This window comes from Chelmon rostratus, chromosome 24 (genome assembly GCF_017976325.1).
Source record: "Chelmon rostratus isolate fCheRos1 chromosome 24, fCheRos1.pri, whole genome shotgun sequence".
NCBI lineage: Eukaryota > Metazoa > Chordata > Actinopteri > Chaetodontiformes > Chaetodontidae > Chelmon > Chelmon rostratus.
This window is the reverse complement of record NC_055681.1, coordinates 13,108,099-13,130,276: the sequence shown is the minus strand read 5'-3', so window position 1 is coordinate 13,130,276 and position 22,178 is coordinate 13,108,099. Positions and strand designations below refer to the sequence as shown.

The 22,178-nt window shown below is 43.1% G+C and overlaps 1 protein-coding gene across 1 annotated transcript in view; it reads right to left on the bottom strand.

Annotated features, from left to right (window-relative positions):
• Nucleotides 1–235: 235 nt before the first annotated feature.
• fam184aa (family with sequence similarity 184 member Aa) overlaps nucleotides 236–22,178 on the bottom strand; it is a 48,058-nt gene continuing 26,115 nt past the window's right edge. The window contains exons 11-23 of the mRNA XM_041966365.1: nucleotides 21,030–21,152; nucleotides 20,778–20,939; nucleotides 17,224–17,345; nucleotides 16,744–16,894; nucleotides 11,076–11,190; nucleotides 10,197–10,294; nucleotides 6,945–7,098; nucleotides 6,333–6,460; nucleotides 6,023–6,207; nucleotides 5,264–5,410; nucleotides 4,986–5,103; nucleotides 4,739–4,843; nucleotides 236–364 (exon numbers count right to left, since the gene is read on the bottom strand). Coding sequence (XP_041822299.1) covers nucleotides 356–364; nucleotides 4,739–4,843; nucleotides 4,986–5,103; nucleotides 5,264–5,410; nucleotides 6,023–6,207; nucleotides 6,333–6,460; nucleotides 6,945–7,098; nucleotides 10,197–10,294; nucleotides 11,076–11,190; nucleotides 16,744–16,894; nucleotides 17,224–17,345; nucleotides 20,778–20,939; nucleotides 21,030–21,152 — 1,617 coding nt within the window. The 3' untranslated portion in view covers nucleotides 236–355. The remainder of the gene's footprint in view (nucleotides 365–4,738; nucleotides 4,844–4,985; nucleotides 5,104–5,263; nucleotides 5,411–6,022; nucleotides 6,208–6,332; nucleotides 6,461–6,944; nucleotides 7,099–10,196; nucleotides 10,295–11,075; nucleotides 11,191–16,743; nucleotides 16,895–17,223; nucleotides 17,346–20,777; nucleotides 20,940–21,029; nucleotides 21,153–22,178) is intronic.

The window sequence follows — 22,178 nt, the reverse complement described above, 5'->3', positions numbered from 1 at the left end:
TACCGTGCACGCTTTCACGATGCTGACGAGCCGCACCACTCGTCGTGCTCACCGTGTGTGGAAGCCCTAAGGTTGCGATCGTACTGAAAGCTCAGTGCTGCACATGACTGATGGGAGTGCTGTGATGAGCCGTGGACGTCTGATATTAATGTTGCCCAAATGACTTTCAAAACCTGCAGTTTAATCGCTGTCCAACTTTAACTCTCTGTCCCATTACTTCACTTTTTTGACAGAATTGGGTTTTTTTTATGGAGGTCAGAAAGAGTAGTACTGGGAGTACAGCTCTTCTTCTTCTGCGACGTATTCTTTGCTTTTTCCTGCCTCCGCCTCCCTCGGGTTGGATGGTGTCTTGGCCTCAGGACGGCTGAGGGAGGGAAGGAAAACAGATGTGTTAAAGTGACGAGAAGGCAGATGCTCAAACTCTATGCTCAGTCAGAAGTGCCAGTGCCGGGAGAAATCACTCTCCTGTCGCAGTGTGATGTCCACAGCCCAGGATGTAGCCTTGTGATAGCATGTGTCCATAAATGAGTTTCAACACACAAAGACAAGAACAGCTTGAGTTACACCACTGAAAAAACGTTTAAACAAACGTAGGACAGAGTCATGCATGACGCAGCTCTGCTGTAGCCATTCACGCCCTCCAGCGGCCGACCTCTCAGTGGCTTCTAGTCAGTGCTTGCAGCAAGCAGCACTCCTTCATCTCCTCCTACGCCGAGTCTTCACTGCTTTGGGTTTGGGAGCGAACAAAAGCACAAAAGCCGTATCTTACCAGTTTCACATTTGCAACTTTTAAGTTACCGCAGTGCTTTGAAATCAGTCTTTTTTCCTTTGCGTCACTCAGAGTTTGAAGTCCCATTGAGACTGATTTGTAAGTGCAAAGTTGAAAAGTTTATAAGTAAGGCAGACAGGGATGACTGAGGATTTAGAGGCTATTAGAGAGAACATTCTAAGATTGTATGGTGAGGTTTGTCTCGTTATTTCCTGTTTTATTTTGAAATCCCAACTCCCCTCTCCTTTCAGAGCACTTGCCCACCCTCCTGTGTCATCGGTGTGTCCGTCCTGATTACCTATTGTCTCCACCTGTTCCTGATTTCCCTCCATGTGTTAAATAGTCTGCGTCTCCCTTGTCTTGTGCCAGTGTGTCTTAGTCCGTGAGCCGATTCACCCGTGCCTGTCTTGTCCCGTTCCCATAGCCACAGCATCTCGTCCACGTGTTCCACAGTCCTCTTCGTGAGTGTTTTTGTTTGTAAGTTTAATAGTTCAGATTTTGACATTTCTTCGTTTGTCCTTGCTAACACGTTTTGTAGTCCTCATTCAGAGAGTTTTTTGTTTGATACTTTTCTTATTTATCGATAGTATTCCTCTGTTTTCTGAGATTTTCTAGTCAGGTTTTGTTTTCTGTTAGTCTGTTGTGTTCTTCCTCCCTCGGGAGTGATTTCAGCTTGTAGTAGTTATCATAGTGTTTCTATTATTTTGTTATTATCCTCTGCTAAAGCGATTTATGTTATTTCTTTTCCTTTCTTAGATAGTTCAGCATTACTGTGAATATCTTAATTAGTATATATATATAGATATCTTAGATAATTTCATAGCTCCTGATTTCTTTGCTCATTGAAGAGGTCTGGGATTTCGTGCTAAATAAAAGCTGTGATCTCTGTGAGTCTCTGCATCCGAGTCCTTATTGTGTGCCGGCCTGACAATAGTTCCATGATAGCAAAAGGGGAAATGAGATGTTAAAGCAAAATGGATCAAAAAAGGATTATATCTTCACTATATGGTATTGGCTGAGGCCTGCATTTAAAATTAAAGCCTTTCAATCCAACATGACACATATTATTTTGTTTTGTCACACTCCACCAACAGGTAAGAACGAAACAAAACAAACTTTTTTTGGAAGACCAGCAGCTGACTTTATTTCATGACTAGAAAACAGAGCAGCTGGATTTTAGAGTATTTAAGATCCTCTCTCTGTCGCCTCTGTCCAGCTGTGATTCTGCTTTTCTTTGCTTCCCTTTGCTCAACACACATCAAACCAGTGTCATGCAGGCTGTGAGGTGTGCTGGCGCTCTGTTCCAGTGCTTCATTCCCACAACGAGGCAACGTTACAGGCACTACTGATTTGACCATTATTATCTATGTGACTGTTGTCTGCTAATGTCAGAGGTGGGAGAAGGTCACACACGTGCAAGGTCACAAGCAAGACTCAATTTACTGTGATGGGATTGAGAAAGGCAAGTCAGTACCCTTTTGAGTCATGCAAGACGAGTCATTGCTCAGATTAAGCAAAATTCTCATGATCCCCCCAGTTTCCACATTTAAATCAGTTAAAGACAGTGCCCATTAAAACTGTTGCTTTAATTCGTCATATGACCCCAAATCTGTCCCCAATTAATGACATGTTCTCTCAATAAATCATGCATCATCAATTTGAAGCCAAATCTAACACATCTTAGCTGTTAGCTTTTCAGTTAATGTTTGATCAGCCAGTTGGTTGCTAAAAAGAGGCAGTCATGTACCTTTCTTCGTGGGTTTTGTAGTGACGGATGAAGCTGGATGTTGTTCTGGTCCTGTCGCTCATTTTTGAGCTACAGACCTTGTATACTTCTTACTGCCATCATCAACAACATAATCCTTGAATATATTTCATTGTTTCTGCACTAGCTCGCTCCATGATAGCTGCCTCGGGTGTTTACCTGATTTACCGCACCCTAGATGGCTCACAGGTTTGTGTGCATTGTACTACAAATCACCCAATCAGGTGTCAAAACAAAGACAAAACCTCTCATAACTAGAAAAATGCAAATATTTAATCGGAAAAGTCAAGTCATCTGTCTCTAGTCCTGTGATTTAAGGCCCCCACCTCTGACTAATGTCTGTCTATGCAATGATTGCAATTAAGTGGCTATAATACTGGACCAACCTTAATGTAGAATTTCAGATTTTCATTCCTAAAGAGCAGAAAGAGGATGAACCTCTGTCATTAAAGAGATGGGAAATAAACATCTGGTTTTTGACAGAAGGCCATTTCCTGCCTTTTTGAAGAATAAGCCCTTCTTCAGGTTTGGGGGAGAGGGGTGAGGATAGAAGGGAGGGAAACTAAGAAGTGAGGTGAGAGGTTCAGACAGTGGGGGCAGCAAACACCATCTAATTCACTCCCTGAATTAGAGGAAGTGAAGTGAACTGAGGGCAGCAGTGGCAGTAAGTCAGATAGTTCTCACCTCCTAAAGCTTTGTAGGCCTGGATGCTGTACCAGGGCTTGCTGAGGATGAGGAGCATGAGGAAGAGCAAGGCTTGGCATGGGATGATGTGGAGGATGAGGAGAAGGAGGAGGAGGAGGAGGAGGATGCTGAGAAAGAGGAGAAAGAGGAAGAGGGCTGAACAGTGGCAGGACTTTTCTAAGTCTGGGGAGGGACCACTGGAGGGGGGAGTGAGGAGGCACAACGTGGCCTTCTGGTCCCTCCTCTTCATGACTCATTGTGGAAGGGCTGACGAATCAGAGAGCTGACTGGCTACTGAAACTGGCGAAGCGCTGATCTGATTGGCTGCCTGTTTTTAACTATATACACACACAGAAAGGCAGGTTGGGGAGGCGATTCTGTGTTAGAGGAATACGCTTTTGTTTGTAGCAAATGATCTCTTCATCACCTGTGCACTGAGAAGATCAGCAGCTGTTACCACCGGTAACCGTGGCCTGTGACCACAAGGCCAAAATCCCTTTACTTCAAATGACCGTACAGGAGCAGGCCAAGCTGGTTTTCCTTCCTAGTTAGCTTGACATGCTAGCAATTGCAGCATAGATGCAGATAAACACAATGTTTAATCCAGGCCTTTATTTGTGTTTCTGGAGAGGCTAACAACACAGAAACCACCATCCAAAAGGCTCTTACTACAGCCTTATACATACTGCTTCAACTTGAAGAGAAAGCAAAAACTTTACAGATCTGCCGTGCCTTGCTGTGTCTGCTGAGCTATGATTGGACAATCACTGTTCAGGGTCGTCGTGCAGTCAGTTGCAAGATAAAGATGCTAATTTATGACAAAAGAGACACAATCTGGCAGTGCTAGGACAAATTGCATATGTTATCTAAAACGAACAACCCACAGAATGAGGAGGAGGAGGAGATGGAAGCTGATGTTACGACGCTGAAATCAAGCATTATTGTTTCTGAATGACTCCTGGGATCAAACAGTAGGTCACAGGAAGGATGGCGAGCAGCTTCGTGCGCAGAGATCAGTCTTTGTGACAAACTGGATGTCAGACGGTGGATAACGTTCACATACACAGCAGGTTTTCGGGAAGAGGATTTTGTGCTTTGGTGACTCACAGTGCTCAAAACAACAGGGTAAGAATGAAAAATACAAGGCTGAACAAAGTGAAAGTTTAGTGAAACAGTGAAATGATGAGTTCTGGCTGTGTGTATGTGGGTTTACACTCTCTTGCATGTGGTCTACGTTTGCCAAATCCAGTTGATTTGCAGCCAAATGTTGCAAAAATCCAACGCATGCTTCGTGAACTACAAGTGTGTCGCTCAGGGCAGAACCATGAAGAGCAGTCAAGGACCATTCACACATGACAAACCAGTGCTCAAATACTGCACAGTCGCATATTCATCAACCAATGTTAGTGCTTGTGCAGCGTTTTTTTTTGTGATTTCACCTGTCTGAGTGTTGCTGTATGACGGGCTCTCAGCTCAAAGGGGCTGATGATGTCACAAAAAGCCACTGTGAGACCGCTCACCTTGATAAGGGGGTTGATCACACCGACATTGGCACTGGAATTGAAGACCTTGTTGAACCCTGTCTCTCTGTTGACCAGCTCCAACTGATAGAACTTCTTGTCATCCTACAAGAAAGGCAACGTGTTAAAGTGATATGCAACCCAAAATCCACCCAAGGCTTCTGAGTGTCAAACTCTCACTAGTAAATAGAGTAAATAGAGAATTTAGACAAATAAGATGCCACCAGATGCCACCTCGTCTACTCACCACCAACTTTTTGACCAGAGCTTCTCTTTCAGTGACCATCTCTCTGAGCTCTGCTATAATATGCAGGTCTTCTGGTCGGCTTTCTCTGTTTCTTAACTTCTCCTCTGTCCCCTCCAATCTGGACACAAAGACATGACATATATAAGCAAGGGAGAAAGGTAGGCGGGCAGGTAGTTACAAAGTGAAAGCCGGCAGACACAGAAAAAGAGGTGAGCATAAGACTGTGTTAAGATGCTGAATCAGTGGCAGTCTGAGAATAAAACATGTCAGTGACTTACAATATTTGTAGAGCAGAAATCTTGTCTTTGAGGACCTCCTGGGCCTTGTTGAAGTCAGCCAGCATGATTTGTGTTTCTCTGTGATGGACTACACTGAGCTCCCCCAGATCTCTCTCATGTCTCTTTGAAAGGTCTTGTTCGTGGGCCCTTCAGCGGAGAGAGACAAAACTCATGAATAAACTATGACGCGACATTTCAGTAGATCAAATGTAACCTGATCTAATGAAATGACTGCTGTATGCATTCTTCCTTAAAAGCAGCACAGTATCAGACTTTACACATCACTTACTAGGAGCTTTTACTCACCATGGAAACTTCTCACAAATTCATTAAATGTCCTGGTAGGGAGCCATGAGAAGATGCTAAGATGTGCAGCAATAATTTCACAATTTCAATGGAGTTTCTGTTTTTTGGAGCATCTACCATCCAGTAGGAACCATATCTTTGGACACTTTCCCTTCACACATTGAATGAGTCACTAGCTACAACTGACGGGTGAGTGCTACTCAATCTGTGAAAACTGTTTTATAAAGTCGTCTGTGGTTCTAGAGGATCTTCCATGTGTAACCAAAAAAGAGGCTACAATTATGACAGAGAGTTGGGAAGACCTTTGAGGAGTGCTGGAGAGGCTGGCTGTACTGGTGACAGTCCTGCCCCTTTTTGTAGTAACATTAACACGTTTTCACTCGTATTATACAGAATGAATTCAAGCGCAGCCTCTTATTGTGAAATTGATGTTCTGCCTCTCGTGTTCTGTACCGTATCTGCTGGTTAGCTTCACTGCGCACCCGCAGCACCTCTTTGCCCTTCAGCTCGAGCTCTCTGGTCAGAGTGTCGATGGTCTCGTTCAGAGAGTGGATCTCGTGGTCCAGATCGGTGATGCGGTTGCTACGGGAACAAACCTCTGATTGCAGGTCTGAGATACGCACCAGGAGCTCTTGTTCCTTGATGAAATATATGAACAGTGTACAAATTAAGGGGGGAAAACAAGGAGACAAACTAGGTCACAAGAAAAGAACAAAGAAGAGAACAGACAAAACAAAAAGACGCTTATTTCCACCCCAGCTACCTGCTTGTGGCTGTGCTCCATCGCGTTCTCCAGCTCTCGTTTGGCGGCAGTGTTTTCTTTAAGGTGGATCTGCTTTAGATGCTCTATGGCTGTAGCATGGAGGTGGTTCAGCTCTGCACGGAGAGATGCTGCCAGACAGAGACACCAGAGTTAAAGGGAGTGAACATCGACAGATGGGGTAGAAACATCATCACTGTGACAAGAAATATGAATAAAAGCTAAATCAATGTGTGTACAACTGATATCACAAACAGCGTGCAGTGTATCCTCTTCTGAATTGTTTTCCACCACTTGTACAAGTTCACAGATCGCAGAAAGCTGATCTGGGCAATTAAATCCAGGGACCGTCTTGAACAACTTCCAATTATTGAACACACAGAAGGCCCTGATGTTGCAAACAGCAGGTGGGTAAAAGTTCTATTGCTTAATCCATCTTTTAATCACTAACAGCGTAAGCATCAACACAGCAGGTAGAAACAGTATCACCACGGGTAGAAACGTCTTTGCTGAGGTTTAAAAACCATGCTGCAGGGAGAGAGGCTGTCACCGTTGACGGAAAATTCCAAAATGGGCAGGATCAGAGTCAGAGTTTTTAGTTGTATTATCATTTACCCAGCTTTGCTTTCCCCTCGTCCTCCAGTTCAAACCGCAGAGTCTGCAGCTCCTGGTCGGACTGCTGTCTCAGGATGTCTAAGGTCCTCCGGTGGGCCTCCTTCAGAGCGTGAACTTCCTCCCTCTGCTCCTGCTTCAGACGCTCCTCCAGGGCCTGGCAAAGGAAACGAGAGGGAGGGAGGAAGAGCAGAGTGGAGGACAGAAAGAAAGGATGATACAATACATTACATCAAGCATTGATCATTTCTCGTAGGCAGCGTTAAGTTTGAGAACTCCGACATAAAATATTTGAGCAGTCTGCGAGTTGGCTCAAACAAAGCTTTGCGTTCATGAAAATGAAATCCTAGAAGACAAACAATGAGCAAGACTGAACGCTGTAGCTGTGTCCCAATTCTGGGCTCATTCTCTTCAGAGCATGTCGAGTGTTCACGCAGGGAAAGTGAAAAAAAAAAACAATTAAACTCAGAACAGTCAGTCTGCAGAGTTAATCTGCTTGTTTATTGAGTGCGCTGTTGATAAACACTTTTTGTCCCACAATGCATTGCATGAAAAAACAGAAGAGCTGCTCACAGCTACAAGACTATTGAACAAATAATAGATTTTGGTGAGACAGCTCCACGATGAGCTCAGAAAACGAAGAAATAAGTATTAAATCAAGTTTAATTGTTTTTTGCGACAATTCATATTGGTAATATACATTGATTTCCTGCCTGGAAATGAGTAAGTCCCACTATGCATCTTTAATATACCATATAAACAGCGGTGTGATGTTGAACCATGACCACCAAATTAAAGGTGCCTTTGCAGAGAAGCACTATTCACATAATTTTCTGTGAAACAGAATCCACACACACCTTGTAGCCATGTTGCTAGTTCGGTTAAACAGCCAAAATCTGCCTTATGTTGTTTGTGGCATAAAATCACTCAAATCTACTGGAAATTTCGTGATCTCGACCAGGAGGAACTGAAGCGACAAGTCCCACATTTAGTTCAGTGGTGCAGTAAAAACAAATCCTCATTCTGCCTGCAGGAGCTTCAATCACACACACACACACACACACACACACAATAATAAGCTATTACCACCCTGGATCATTTCAATATAATTTAACAAGGAAATGGATGAACCTAATGAATTGTTCCACAAAGTGAGAACCCTTTCAGCTGATTTGATTGCTTTATGAATATTTTACCTCCAATTAACTGTGCAGCAGGAATAGAGGGATCATTAAATTAAACGAAAGATCGTAGAACAACTGAAGCACTTTTTCCCATTCCTACACTCTTTACTCTTGTTGTGCCTTGTTTATTGTGTCGGTAGTTTTGAGGACCATCACTCACAAAGGCTCACAACTAATGCTTTGGCTTACTTCTCTTCACATGCACACAAAGAAGCAATGCAATTATTATCTTTTAATCCTTTCTTTAACCAGGTAAGTCCCACTGAGATAACAAAATCTTTTTCAAAGGAGCCCTGGCAATAATAGCAGCCTCACAGTGTTTTAACCAATCAAAGTGACGCTGTGTGCAGAGTTTCCTGGACCATTTCATGCCCCCAACAAATGCGAGAAATTTCAGTCAAATATTAACTGTGTTTATGTGACTCCAACATTATGGAAAGATCCTCACATCGGTAGTCATTTTGGTACAGAAAGTAAGATCCGCTTTGTTAAACCGCGATCAGCCAAAGGCACCAGACTCCATTTAGAAAAACAGTAATTTAAGCTGCTCGACAGAAGCTAAATAAAACTCAACAAAACGTTCTTGGTTCATCTTTCATTGTTCTTGCTTTTCTTTTTACAATCTTGTTTCTTTGTGATTCGATTATATATTTAAATTTTGAATATTTGTTTACTGCCCTAAGCAGCATACATGCAAATATTAAATAAAGTCATTAGTGTGCTATTGACTATATTGGAAAAAACTGTACATTGCAACAAGCACTCCTACGCTATCCAAACCGTATGAGGCTAGAATTTCCCATTAGGAGGACACAACTTCAAGATAATGGCATACAGTAGTGAATTGCAGGACAACAAGTCAAGTTATGTGTCTTCCATTTTACGGTCATCATGCTGAGGATCTCATCCTGCACCAGAAACACTATTTTGAGGACGTTTACTGAACACAGACTGCTACAGACAAATAAAAATAGATACAGCAGAAAACAACTACTTGCTATATCAAGGTATAGTGGAGTAATGGTGTCCTGAGCAGACAATGAAGATGAACACTCCCTCCCTCTGTTGTCCCTCCCTGTGGAATTACTGGTCCTCCTTGTGTTTACAAAGACACTAAGAGAAAGGCCTATTACACAGCATTGTAAAATCCAGATGACAGAGTGCACGTTCAATTGAAATGGTCAAACTTAAGCTACCTCAAGCATATTTCACTTGATGTTTTCGGCAGCTAGTGTTAGCAGGATAGCTAGCAAACTAATACTTAGGTCACATGGATTTTGGTCTCTCTGCAGATCGAATAAATAGCTCTGAGAATATTTTCACATTGAACTCTGTGAATCAAGAGTTTAATGAGATCAAAATGACTGTTTTTGTCAATGGAGTCTGGTGGCTTTGAGAAGAGTGATCGGTCGGAGGGGGAGGTGCGGCCATGCGCCCGTTTGCTTTGGTCAGAGATGCTGGTGCGCTCCTGACCTGTGCTTCCAGCTCTGTCGAGCACCTATGTTGGTTTTGGCATCTGATTTTGACTCCATTTTAGTCTCTTTAGTCAGATATTAGTCATTTGATTGCTATTTTTATTTTTAGTTAACAACAACTAAAGACATTTTAGGCTAGTCTGTCTGGGAAATTATAGTCTCGTTTATTTTAAAATCATCATGTTGAGGCAGCAGCTGTTGCCATATTTGATGTGTAGTTACCATGGTTACATTATTCAGAAGCTGTTATTCCTCACTTACTCATCCTATTGACCTATATGTTAGGCCTATATATGTAGGCCTGAAAATCAATAAGAAGACACTGGAGGAGGGACTAGCGGGCAGACAGCATGTCAGCAGTTTTGGTGGAGCCGAGGGGAGGATTTGAATTCAGATTCAATGGTGTGAATGGTTGGAAGCTCATGCACGTGTGTTAACATTATCAACCATGAACATTGTTTTTAACTGTCTGCTTTCCACATTGGTGTTCAATTTTCAACAGTACATACAGTAATGGGATACAGATGGAGGAGATACAAAAAGGGTATTGTAATGTGGTGTAGGGTAACGCACTAGTAACACTGTGTAAATCCTACCCTTATCTGGTGCTGTCTGGCCTCCTCCATGGTGCTCAGGGCACAGCAGTGAGCCTCCTGTAAGCGATGCTCTCTCCTCTGATGTTCCCTCTGCATCTCTGCAAACACACACGCAGACATGTACACTGTGACACCTCGCGGTATCTTCCAAAGCTGCCGTGTTTCCGTCCTGCTGAACAAGACAGATGACACGACGGCCTGTTCCAACCCCAAAGTGGCAGGAGGCACGCTGCCGAGCAGAATGTGACGAGACATCTTGCATTTGATGGCTGGAATGTTTTCACTCTTTATTTTTACCATTTATGTTTTGGATTTTTATTTGCCATAGTAGAAACCATTAAATATCCCAAGCTAAAATGCAACCGTGTATCCATGACCCGATCTTGTGCTGTGTGCATGTTGTGAGCTGTTTTCCGAACAACAGCAGAGCACTGCAATAGCAGCTGATTCCCTTGCTGACATATTAAAGACGTGCTGGTTGGCACAAACCCCAACAGGCGTGTGTCGACTGCAGCTCTTCATCTAACGGCTCACTGTGGCTGTTCCAACTCAAAGCACTCCTCTCTTGCAAACAATCATGACTGAAAGTGACCATGTCTTGTTTTATCAATGCATCAGTGCCGTCTGTGACGAATATATTGCTTTTCTTGTGGCTGCTTTGCAATAAAAGCCACCCAGTGGTTCCCCAGTTTCTGCTTAAAGTATACTGTGAAGCAGTAGCAGCACCAGAAATGTTTGGTTTGAAATCCGATGAAGCTGCAAACAATAACTAGAAACTTTTATCAGAAGTGAGGTGATAAGTAAAACTGACTGCAGCTGTCGACACTCCAGTGCCAGTGTGTAGCTGCCGTTCCCCCCTGGAGGACGGGGGCAGCTTACCTTTCAGCTGTTGGCTCAGCAGCTCCCTCTCCTGGTTGAACTGAGACTGCAGCTGCTGCAGAGCTGACTGAGACTGAGACAATTGCAGCTCCAGGGACTGTTTCAACAGAGAGATCTGGGCAGGGAGAGAGAGAGAGAGAAAATACAAAGAGAATCAGATATAAAAAAAGAGCAGTCATCTAAGTCCCAGGCTGGTTTGAAAATGTAAAGAAGTGGACAGACATCAGACAGGTCAGTGTGTCTGCACCCTCAAAATAAAAACAGCAATTACAGGCTTTGTTTCTGTGCAGCGACATCACATTTATTTTCTCCTGTTGTTTAAGAAATATGTATTTCCAGGAAATGAACAACTCGCTCGACTTACTGCGCACATAATTAGGTCAACATTTAAAACATCACCGCTCTTTCTTCGCGTTCCCTCCCGTGTCTGTCTCTCATTCTTTAATCCTCGCACGCAAACAGATTGTTTTGACTTTCGTCGAGATTTTTTTGACGACTACTCGGTGGTGGCGGTATCAACACATGGATATGAGCCAAACACTGCGTGCTGTAGTTGGAGATTTCAGCGCTGAGCCGACAGACTGTCAGGCAGGCGAGTGTCAGAGCACAGAGCCAAATAACATAAAGCCAACGAGTGTAAGTCTCATCACAGCACACAAAACTGTTTTGTCTTGAGGAGATATTGGGACTGCTAAGGGCCTAAGTGAACTCTGTCAGGCCGACGGCTCAGGTCCTCCACATGCCACTCTTCCTCAAGCCCTGACAGTTAAATCCCTGGCAGGATTTAGCACCGTAGGAGAACTACATTAGTGACTGCAAGGTAAGATGGATTTAAAAGGAGTGGATGAGGAGCAGGGCCGGGATGAAGTTTGAGGGCTTCTCCACCGCATATGGATTTAAAACGACACGCAGATGACCTGCACAGTCTATCCTCCCCTCCTGTGTCCACTATCTGTCCGCTACAACGAACGAACACTTTCACATTTACGGAAAAATAACTGCACATAAAAGACACCTGTGCCGCATGTGTCTAACCCTTGATGTCTTAATCAAACACACTCCCGTACGCACATACTGACACACACAAACAGCAGCCTGGGGCTATAGGTCCTTATTAATGAGAATATCCTCCTGAAAAAGAAGTCATTATAGATAAGGGCAGCAAATCCGCCCACACACACAGAACACAGACATTTCACTCAGTTACATAATTTCTCCTCCACTGTGACAGCACATGTGGTTGCCATGTTGTTTTCATCCAATGGGTGACGCTGGTGCTGGTTTGACTTATTGACAGACACGAGAGTCCTATTTCTAGATGGGGAACGCTCAATTTGTAGCTAGTTTATCTCAAAAAGGACAATATTTTAATTGCCGTGTTTTATAATTTCTGCAATTCCCCAGTGGGACTGATACTAATCTAAATTTGGGGTGAAACTACCTGCACTTGAACTACTCATGTGGAAGTCATATCACTTCACTGTCACCACTCTGCTGCTCTGGGTTTCTCATTTTAATGTTCTTTTCTCTCAACAATCAATATAACCTGCATCTACGTACCTGGAAAGCAAGGGATTATCCCATTTAGCTGCCGGAAGCCTTTTAATGTGAAAGATCTGTGCAGGAAGTGTTGAGTGGCTCTACGAGAAACTCTGAGCACCAGAACGGTGGGTATAACATGACGCTGGTGGGGTAAAGAGGGATGTGTTTGGCTGTGATGTGAAAAAAGGGGAAATGGGGAATGATTTTTGGAAATATATCACTCACATAAGCCCATTAAAAAATAAAGGTCTGGTTCTCTTAATGGTTTACTGTAACAGTAATACACTAAATGAGAACATACTGTATTACGAAACCTCTACAAATTATTATAATATAACCAATGACTCATCCATCAATCGAGGGACTTTCTGTTGTCACTCTGACAGCTGTTAGTTTCAATCATAGATCATGTGTGAACTGTGGGAGCTGCTTTGACACTTGAAATGTGAAGTGATGTGTTATATCTGAGGGGAGTGTGACTCTCTCTGCATCGTACTCCAGGAGCCTCTGAGCCTCCAGTCGCGCTGGTGTTTCAGTCGAGCTGCAAGTAGGTCAATACAGCGCAGATCGCCATTGTCGTACCTGCGTCCGTTTGTCTTCGCATCAGCTTTGGTTGAAAATGCTGCATGTGTGCATGCACGGCCACATGCACATACATGAGTTGTATTGTGTGCATGAATGCATACCAGCATCGAGGTACAGACTCATCCGTTATTTGCTTATTTTGTCTGACCAGCAGTCCAAAATCCAGAGATAATGGACATGTTATATCTCGTTTGTTTAATCCGGGAGATTTGTGTTCATTTCTTGGCCGAGCACAGTAATTTCCCATATTGAACGGGCAGATAAGAAAGTGCTCACGAGCTTTTCATCTAACTTTCAGCTAAAAAGTATGACTTTAAGTTCAGTGGGACTCTTTTCACGCTGTATAAACACATTGCATTCACACACATGCACAGGTGTGAACACTGACGCATAAGTGTGCATGCACAGATACAGCAATAATAACAGGTTTAAAATGATCTGTGGAGTATAAAACCACGTATTCACGCAAAATAATTTATTCATGTTGCTCTCTATAGCACATACTGGTTCATACTGCTACAATTAAAAAAAGAAAAGCCCTGTGATAAGAAGGAGGAGACTTGGCACACACTCACACACACACACACACACGCACACACACAGATATATATGCACACAGAGTGTAAGCTCCTTAGGTATTTGGTCTGTGACATTGTTTGATGTTTATTTTCAGCCAATCTGCAGGATCAGTTTAAAATGCAGCATTTTGTGCCGTGACTCACGTTCATACCGTAACTAAAACTAGCGGGACTAATTGAATGTAAGGCTCACGAAAGAAGCCTTTATGAAACGAATTTTTAATTATGAGAGCGGCTCCTTCTCCAGCTCTAGTTGGGTATTTGATTAGCTCATTGATAGAAAAATTACTGGCAGCTATTTTCATAATTGACTCATCATTTAAGGCATTTTTAACATAAATAAATCATAAATATCAAACACAGCGTTGCCTCATTCCAGCGTCCGAGCTTTGGACTGTTGACTTCTGGAAACAATAGGGCCATTTTTTGCTTTTTTCTGACATTGTGTGGACCAAATGATTAATCAAGTTATCAAAAAAAATAATTTGCAGATTTATTGCTACTGAACACCATGACTAGATCTGTGGTCACAGAGCTAAAGGCTGTGCGGAAACTGCCCTGACAACCGCCTGCCTGCAGGGGGCTCTCCAAAAAAGCTGAGCATTTTTACTGTCCAAGGCTGCAATGAAAGGCAGGTGAATATCATAGCATTGGTGCAACCCACCCAAAAGTCCACAACATGTACATAAACTTGCAAATCAAATTTTTAAAAAACACACATAGGCTCACATTAATGTGTATATCATCTTATATATCTCCATCACTCTTCTTTCTGACCTGACTCCTTCTATCTGATGGGTGAAAGCCAGGTAGCTACCAGCAGAAGTTCAGCGCGGTGAACGCTGAGCAGTAAAACAAAATCTGTGTGCGCTCACGTGGGCGGCAAGCGCTTCACAGCCCTACTGCTGTGGTCGAAACCACTTCCACTTTGCCGCCTTCCCGTCGTCATCGTGTCATCGTGACTGGAGGCAGAAAAATACCGCAAGGTGGTGTGAAAGAACCAAGAAATCATCTAAAGAAGGTGTGATTCCTCTCCAGTCAGCAAAAACATTTTGATTAAAATAGCGAAAATTGGGATAAAACTGCTAATGTTTCTGTGTGACGTCGTGTAAAACGCCAAACAAGAGGATTTCCCACAAAGTCAAACTGTTCCTTTAACTCCCTGTGAGCTTCGTCATGGAACTTGGGGGGGGGGGGGTGGGGGGGGGGGCTGAAAACTTGGCAAGCTGGCATTGGTGGTTGCTGGCTCCAGCTTGTCAAAAAATGTTTATCTGAGTCCACCGGCGTCTTGGCAAAATCAGGACGAGCCTCTCTGAGGTTTCAGCTGTGACTCAGCTGAGCTCTGAATTACCCAGAGGCAGTATGCTCAGCACGGATGGCTACATGAGTATAAGTAGACAAGCGCCTGAGCTTTCGGCCCAGCTTCAAATGGTCCCCTCTACTGCTGCAGAGCTTTAATTCTGACCTGAGCAGCTCCAACAGTCCTGCTAATTTCCCTTTCACTTCCATTAGAAAATCTCTCTAACAATTGGAGCTACTGTGCAAGGAGAGGAGAAACAAATCTGCTTAATTTCAAACGCACGTCGCACACACACACACAAACACTGTGCATATCCTCTTCAGTGTGTGTGTATGCACATTAAAAGTGTCTATGCATGTGGATGTACGGCGTACACATGTGTATGAGGATGGCTTGGCTAATTAAAAAACACAGAAGCTGTTCTTTTCATTCTGTACAGCTCTGGGCGAAGAACAGAGTTAGGACAAAAATAGCGCAGGATGAGAAGTTAAATCCTTCAGCCGTTTCAGGCCGGTTTATTGTTGTGTGGTGGAGTTCTGTGAATTGTAAAGCAGGTGGAGTGGTTGTTTATGGCATCACAGTTAATCACATTCACGGGCGCAGTTAGAGGCAGCAAAGCCTGTGCGAGATTGAGTTCTGTCTCTCCTCGCTCGGGGCCGTCTCCAGGCCTCAACATCGAGCGGAGGTGTCAATCAGAGTGATTCCCACAGTGGGCGGGTGGGTGGTGGGGGAGGTCAGGGTTTAGGGTGCCCCTGCTTTTATCAACACGGATAGAAGAAAATTGCCTTGAACGCAATCTGTTTCAAAAGCTTAAAGAAGAAGAAGAGGGAAAAGACAGGAAGTCTGAAGCAAACAGTAAATAAATACCACTATTGTCAGTGCAATCGTTAAACCATTCTAGACTCTGTGGCTCTCTGCTCCCTTTCAGGTCAGCACTGTCAAGACAGCTAACTATCACTCACTGCTGTGAATTTGCGGGTCAAGTTCACCAGAATTAAATTAACATTTACTTTGCTCTCGCAAGCTAATCCGCTAAACACAGATATCCTGTTGGAATTCATTGATTTTGCAACGGCACAGTACCTTTGTAAAGGCTGAGGCGATTGACTAGCCAATCAGAAGCGACGGCCATTCGCTTTAAGCTGACACCGGCAGCAGTTACTTGGAGCAGTCAATTGAATTAAATAATGTGATTTCTGTGACAGAAATATGAATGGTTTTTGGTTATGAGAGAGAGCACGCTGGTTAGCTTATTTCAGCTGTCTGTGCATTAACTGGGGGAATGAAGCTAAAAAGGATTCTCAAATTGAAAATATAAACACTCACTTGCACCAATTAAAATTTGCTGGTGATCATTCCAGCGAACGTGAAGTCTAATATGTTTGACCTCTCTGCTTCCTGCTGACTCTTAAAGCATTCTGATGACATTTTTTGGTCTATCTGCAGTTTCAACACTTCCTGTGGCAGCGCAGCTCTGTCTCGTTCATTTCAAGATCCAAATGAACCACATTGGTTTCCACTGAGATGATAAGTTCTGGTTGTAAAATTATGGATTCTTATTTATCCAGGATATACAGGAATGTCTCCAAACCAACTTCATGATCCTCTCTATACCAAAGGGTCCAGGCTGAACAGAGAACGTGTCTTAGCACACGTGTTGTACCTGTTCCAGCAGGTCTTCCACCTTCCTCTGCCAGCCCTCTCTTGCCGCCATCATCTCCAGCTCTTTCTGCTGCGAGAGCTGCGTCAGCGCCGCCTGTTTGTCTGCTTCGTACTCCTCCGTCAACTCCTCCTTCAGCAAGCGCACCTCTTCCCTACAGAGGAAGAATGACATGTTGTTGCATTTGTGTCCGTGTGGACATTCTGCTTCATTTTGTCATGCCAAAGGATATCTGCAAAAATTGTATGCCTCCGTGAATATAAATAATATAGATTTTGTTCATTTCCTATTCATTTCTTTTAATATCCATGAGGGCTTTGTTACAGTAACAGCAAGTGTGATTGTGAAGCGCAGGGAGGGAGAGATAACAGAGATGAATGAGAAAACAAACAGAAAGAGCAAAACAAGGAAAAGTCAGACTGACAGGCTGTCAGAGAGGAGAAGACATGTGACAAGAGAGCTTCCTTTTGTCTCTTTTTTTACCGCAGAGCATCTCTCCATTTCTGGTCCAAGTCATCTGCCATCTTGTCCATCTTCTGCTTCTCCTCTGTTCTGATGGACATCACTCTGGCCTCGTGCTGCTGTCTCTGGGTCTCGATCTCTTCCTGCAAACACAGGCAGGCGCACGCGTTTTAGCCACGACAAGCACGATCGTCTTTTGTGCCATCGCAGCTTCGGGCTCCCCGTCCCCCCGACGCCTTTCCGATGCAGGATCAGGGGGGGCTGCGTCTGACGATATCAGTACCTTTCTGAAACCAACAACCCGGCGCTGACACACACCTCGCAGAGTAATTGGCCGTGTGTTTGAACGTCTCTCTCGCCCTTTTTTTTTCCATTCTTCACACGACTATTTCTGTCACTTCTCATGCAGACAATCAAGAGCAACACTATGATTGCCTTCAAGGTGAGACTGTCTGAAAATGTGCACTGTTATCCCCATATTTAGATCGTCTCATCTCTGCGATGGCCAGCTTTTCAGCTGCGCATGTGACTTCACATCCTGTTTTCCTGAGCTGCAGATAATACAGCTCATCAGGCCAAAACACCCATTTTTTCACATCTATTTCTAATTTCCTAATCATTTTTAAGGCAAGTTTAAAGATAACAGCTTCTGTCTTTTGTCAAGATAAAAAACTGTGCTTGCAGTTGCTTTTTCTAAGGCTGTTATAAGATTTTACTCTTATGTTATCTCATTAGCACACAGTTTTTTTGATCAGCACTTAAATGTGTCAATACAGTATCTCAGGATAATGAGTGTCCTTACTTCCTGTTTTCAAGCAGCAGAGAAGATGGAATAAAGGACTCAAAGCCTACAATGTGCAATAATATATGTAGCTAATATGTCTGCTGTAATCTAAAATCAAATAAAGTGTGTTGATACGTGTTGAAAGAATGCTGCATTCTGTACAGGAACAATGTAACGCTGCTAAAAGCAAGAAAATCTTCTGGGATCGCTCTCTGACCAGATGCAGCTCCTCAATAGCTGAACATTGGATGACTCACAATGCCCACCTCCACATGTATTTATAATTCCGCGGCCTCAGGGCATTTATAATGCGCTGGTTCCGAGGCAGAAACTAACTCCACCGGGTCAGCCGTTTATCAGCTGATGACTTCATTAAAACACCTATAAACTCTTCAGCTCCCACGTAAACTCGCTCAAGTGGTTAAATCCAGGCTGTTTGGGATCACAGAAATTATGTTAAAGAACATTTTCCATTTCAATCAATCCAAAAATGCTGAAAAAACTAAATCTGCGATATTGGCTATTGGTTATATCACAATACACATTGGCACGGTGATATAAATATATAAATATGTGTAATTAATCCTGAATCTGCAGCCATTGTTTTAACTGTTTCTATTGTGATGGATGTGCTTCAGTGAGCCCAGTTTGGTCCACGCTGGGGAGGAGCTCTCAGATTAGGTGACTAATGGTCTCATCAGCATTGGAGACAAAAGAGACACAGTGAGTGGAGATGAGTCACGTTTCACTGTAACTGAGCTCTGCAATTTGATCTGAATCATCTTGATCACTTCATTGCGCGGCGACATGTATCATGACTGAGTCATGTAAACAACAAATGATATTTTTGTTCATCCAATGATATGTCAGCAGCAGTTAGCCACACCTTCCTTAATACCAGTGGTGGAAAAAGCACCAATAACATATAGCGAAATGAGAGTGCTGCATTCAAAGTCAAGCGCCTCAATACTAATGTACTCAAGCTCTTGACTTCATGTGCAGCACTGTTTAATCGTAAGCATAGCAACATTAGCATAGCTTAATATTTCAGCGCAACATATATTGCATCTTGTAGCATTTAATGTGTTCATTTGTATCTATTTTATTAATTTCTAACAATTAGTGCTAAATTCTCCTATATCAGAGGAAGGCACAAAATAGACATCCATAGGCAAGAACTGCTTTGTGGAAAGAATGTCTTGATATTTAATTTCATACTACCCACTGACAAAAGTTTGGCTGAACTTTTGGAGTTCCTTCATGTGTCCTTTATAAGAGTAATAAGCTTCTCAGTGGTTCATGCCCTGCTAAACAATGGCCGGTCTGGATTGGCTGTGAGGCAGGGCTCGGCTGGCTCTGCGCTTGTGTCTCCCCTGCAGCGAGCTCAGAGCGAACACAAGATACAATCCTGTGCTAGGCTTCCCTTTTTTAACAGGCTAAATCCGCTCTTTTTATAGAACCCGGGCTCTGGTGGGAAAGCAAAGAGCGCCACACTCTGCAATTTCATCTAATTATCGCTCCTCATTCAGCCTCTCTGTCCTGCTTCTTTTATCACCCTCTTTCTCTCTTTCATTCGGCTTTTTTTATTCACTCATTTTATGTGCAACTGTCCACCAGCTGTGACTTTTCCACTCCACTCATGTTTGAACACCATCTTTTTTCATTCACCTTTGTGTGTTTGATTTTATTTACATTTCAACCCTTTGTTGAACCCTTTATCATTTTAATGCTGCAATGATTCAATTTTCCCAGCAACTGCCGACATTATTACAATTATTATCAATCATAGTGATAATGTTATTAATAAAAACAGCCAGTCTCTTTCCCTTTCTCTCTTCCACACACAGATACCATGTTCTCTGTGTCTCTCTCTCATACCAGCAGGACTCTTTTCAAACACAAGACCACTCAACTCATAATAGCCTCATCATCATTATCTCACAGCTGGCCTTCAGTTAAATCTCATTTCCTGCTTTCAAAATGTTCTTCCCCTCTCCTGTCTCTCCTTCCTTCCTTTCTATCTGCCCCCCCCCCCCCCCCATCAGCGGCTCAGCAGCTGACGTTTGCTTGATTGGCTGACCTCAGACTGCGTGATGAAGCCAATTACTGACTGGCAGGTTGACTGGCTGAAGACAAAAGAGCTGATTGGCTGCTATTTTCAATGTGGATGATGAGGATATCACATTTATTCACAGGTTGCTCAGGTAAAAACCTTTTCTTGCACACTGTAAAAAATAAAAACTGTAAAATGAGAAAGAATCAGAAATCTGAGAAACTGTCAGCACTTTGTTTCACCCGTTTCAGTTCAACTGAATCTTACCTGACGAAGATCAACTGACTGAAACGTCTAAATGAAATAAAAGTGAGAATACGGAGACGACAGTGTGCAGAATCAGGTGAATCAGAGACTGGCTGGGATAAAAGCAATCTCTGTGACTCAGCTGAAAAGTCTTCTTGTACACAGCTGTCAGTTGCTCAGTCAGAGCCCAGCTGACTTATTTCAGTTTCTACTCCACAAAATCCCCTTTTGGCCTGTTCTTAGTGTCCTTGCATGTACTGTAAATTGATTTGTCAGAATCTGATTATATTTAGGGCTAGTTCTTCTTTATTTATACTATAAAATGTAGATGATTAAGCAGATTATCAAAAATCAAACAAAAGCACGGCCTGACAAGCTTGAAAAAGCTGATTGTGACAGCTCATAATATATAATTAACTACAAATTATGTTGCTATTTCCAGAAAACATACCAGGAAATGATGAACCTAAACCCTCTTGGTTTTATCCTCACCTGTAGGTCAGTTAGCAGGTTGCTGGTCTCTCGGACGCGGGATCTAGTCGCATCTAGTTCTATCTTGAGTTTCTCCTGAGTTTCCCTCAGACAGGCGATCTGAGTCTGAGCTGAGCCCATGTTCTGCTCGCCCTCCCTCACCAGCTCCTGGAGGTGGGACACCTGAAGAGATCAGAGGAGGGTTATCACGTCGTCATCAGTAGAACGGTTAGGTTTTAGGACTCTGAGTAGAGTTGACGTAAGGCTTCGTACCTCCTGATTGGCCATATTGAGCTTGGCCGAGAGCTCCTCTTTCAGGTTGTCAAGTTGCTGCTGAAGGCGGTCTCGCTGCTCCTCCAACGACAGCCGCTTAATCTCAAACTCCTGACTCATTTTCTGGAGAGAAGAAGGAGAAAATAGGCAATGAAAGAGGATGAAAAGACGTGAGAGAAGAAGCAGAAGGACAATGAGAAAAGATCAGAAATTGAAGAAGCTCGTTAGTGTTGGAAGCAACCATGAAACCAGAAGAGATTTCTCCTAAAAGCATCACTGATAAAAAAATGTTAATGCCTTGAATCATCAGCGCATGTGTTTACTATGAAGGCCGAGCAGCTTGTTCTTTTTGTTTCTGCAGTATCGCCACTGAAACACCATCTCTAAAAAGACTGCGCTGTAAATCCCATTTGTGCTGGAATGTGGAGACGTGGCACGTTCTGAGTGTGAAGCGAGGCTACTGACTGAAGGAGGGACACGTGAGTTGTCATTTAAACTTAAAAGGCCATCTCATCAAACCAACCAGTTTCTATAATCCCTCAAACCACGGCGCCAAATCCTTTCCAAGCCACTCCGACTTTCTCTTATGAAATTCTCTTTTCTTCCTCTATTTCTTGGTTTCCCTTAGCTGTTAATTCCCAGCACTGACATCAATGGTAGACATGTTTTATGAAATACAAGCATCATTCTGCTTTGTTTGTATTGCAGGGGTTGGTTAGTAGGAATGCTTTACTGCTGGTTAGCTATTCATTTCAGTGATTTCAAATGTTTCCCTGTATATGCCTGACATGTGCTGAAATAATGCTAATCGAGAAAATGCACAATAATGACCAGCTCTGATTATTATGCAGCCTTAGATCAATGCTACTATGGTTGCTGAATATGATGATACATACAGAGAAGTAATGGAAGTCTCTCAGTTATTGAAGATTTTGCCATACTGCTCACAATACTGGATTTACAGGATTTTGACATCGTTATTCACCGCCTTGAGTTGTCTGATGGTATGAAAAATGCAAGTTTTAACAATGAGAATCTTTCCAAGCTCTACCTTCCTTCTCACATGACGTGATCAAACTACAAAGCAACCGCCCGTCTTATCCTACCCACATGGGAGCCAACCAGTAATCCACATCCTTTCTTTAACGA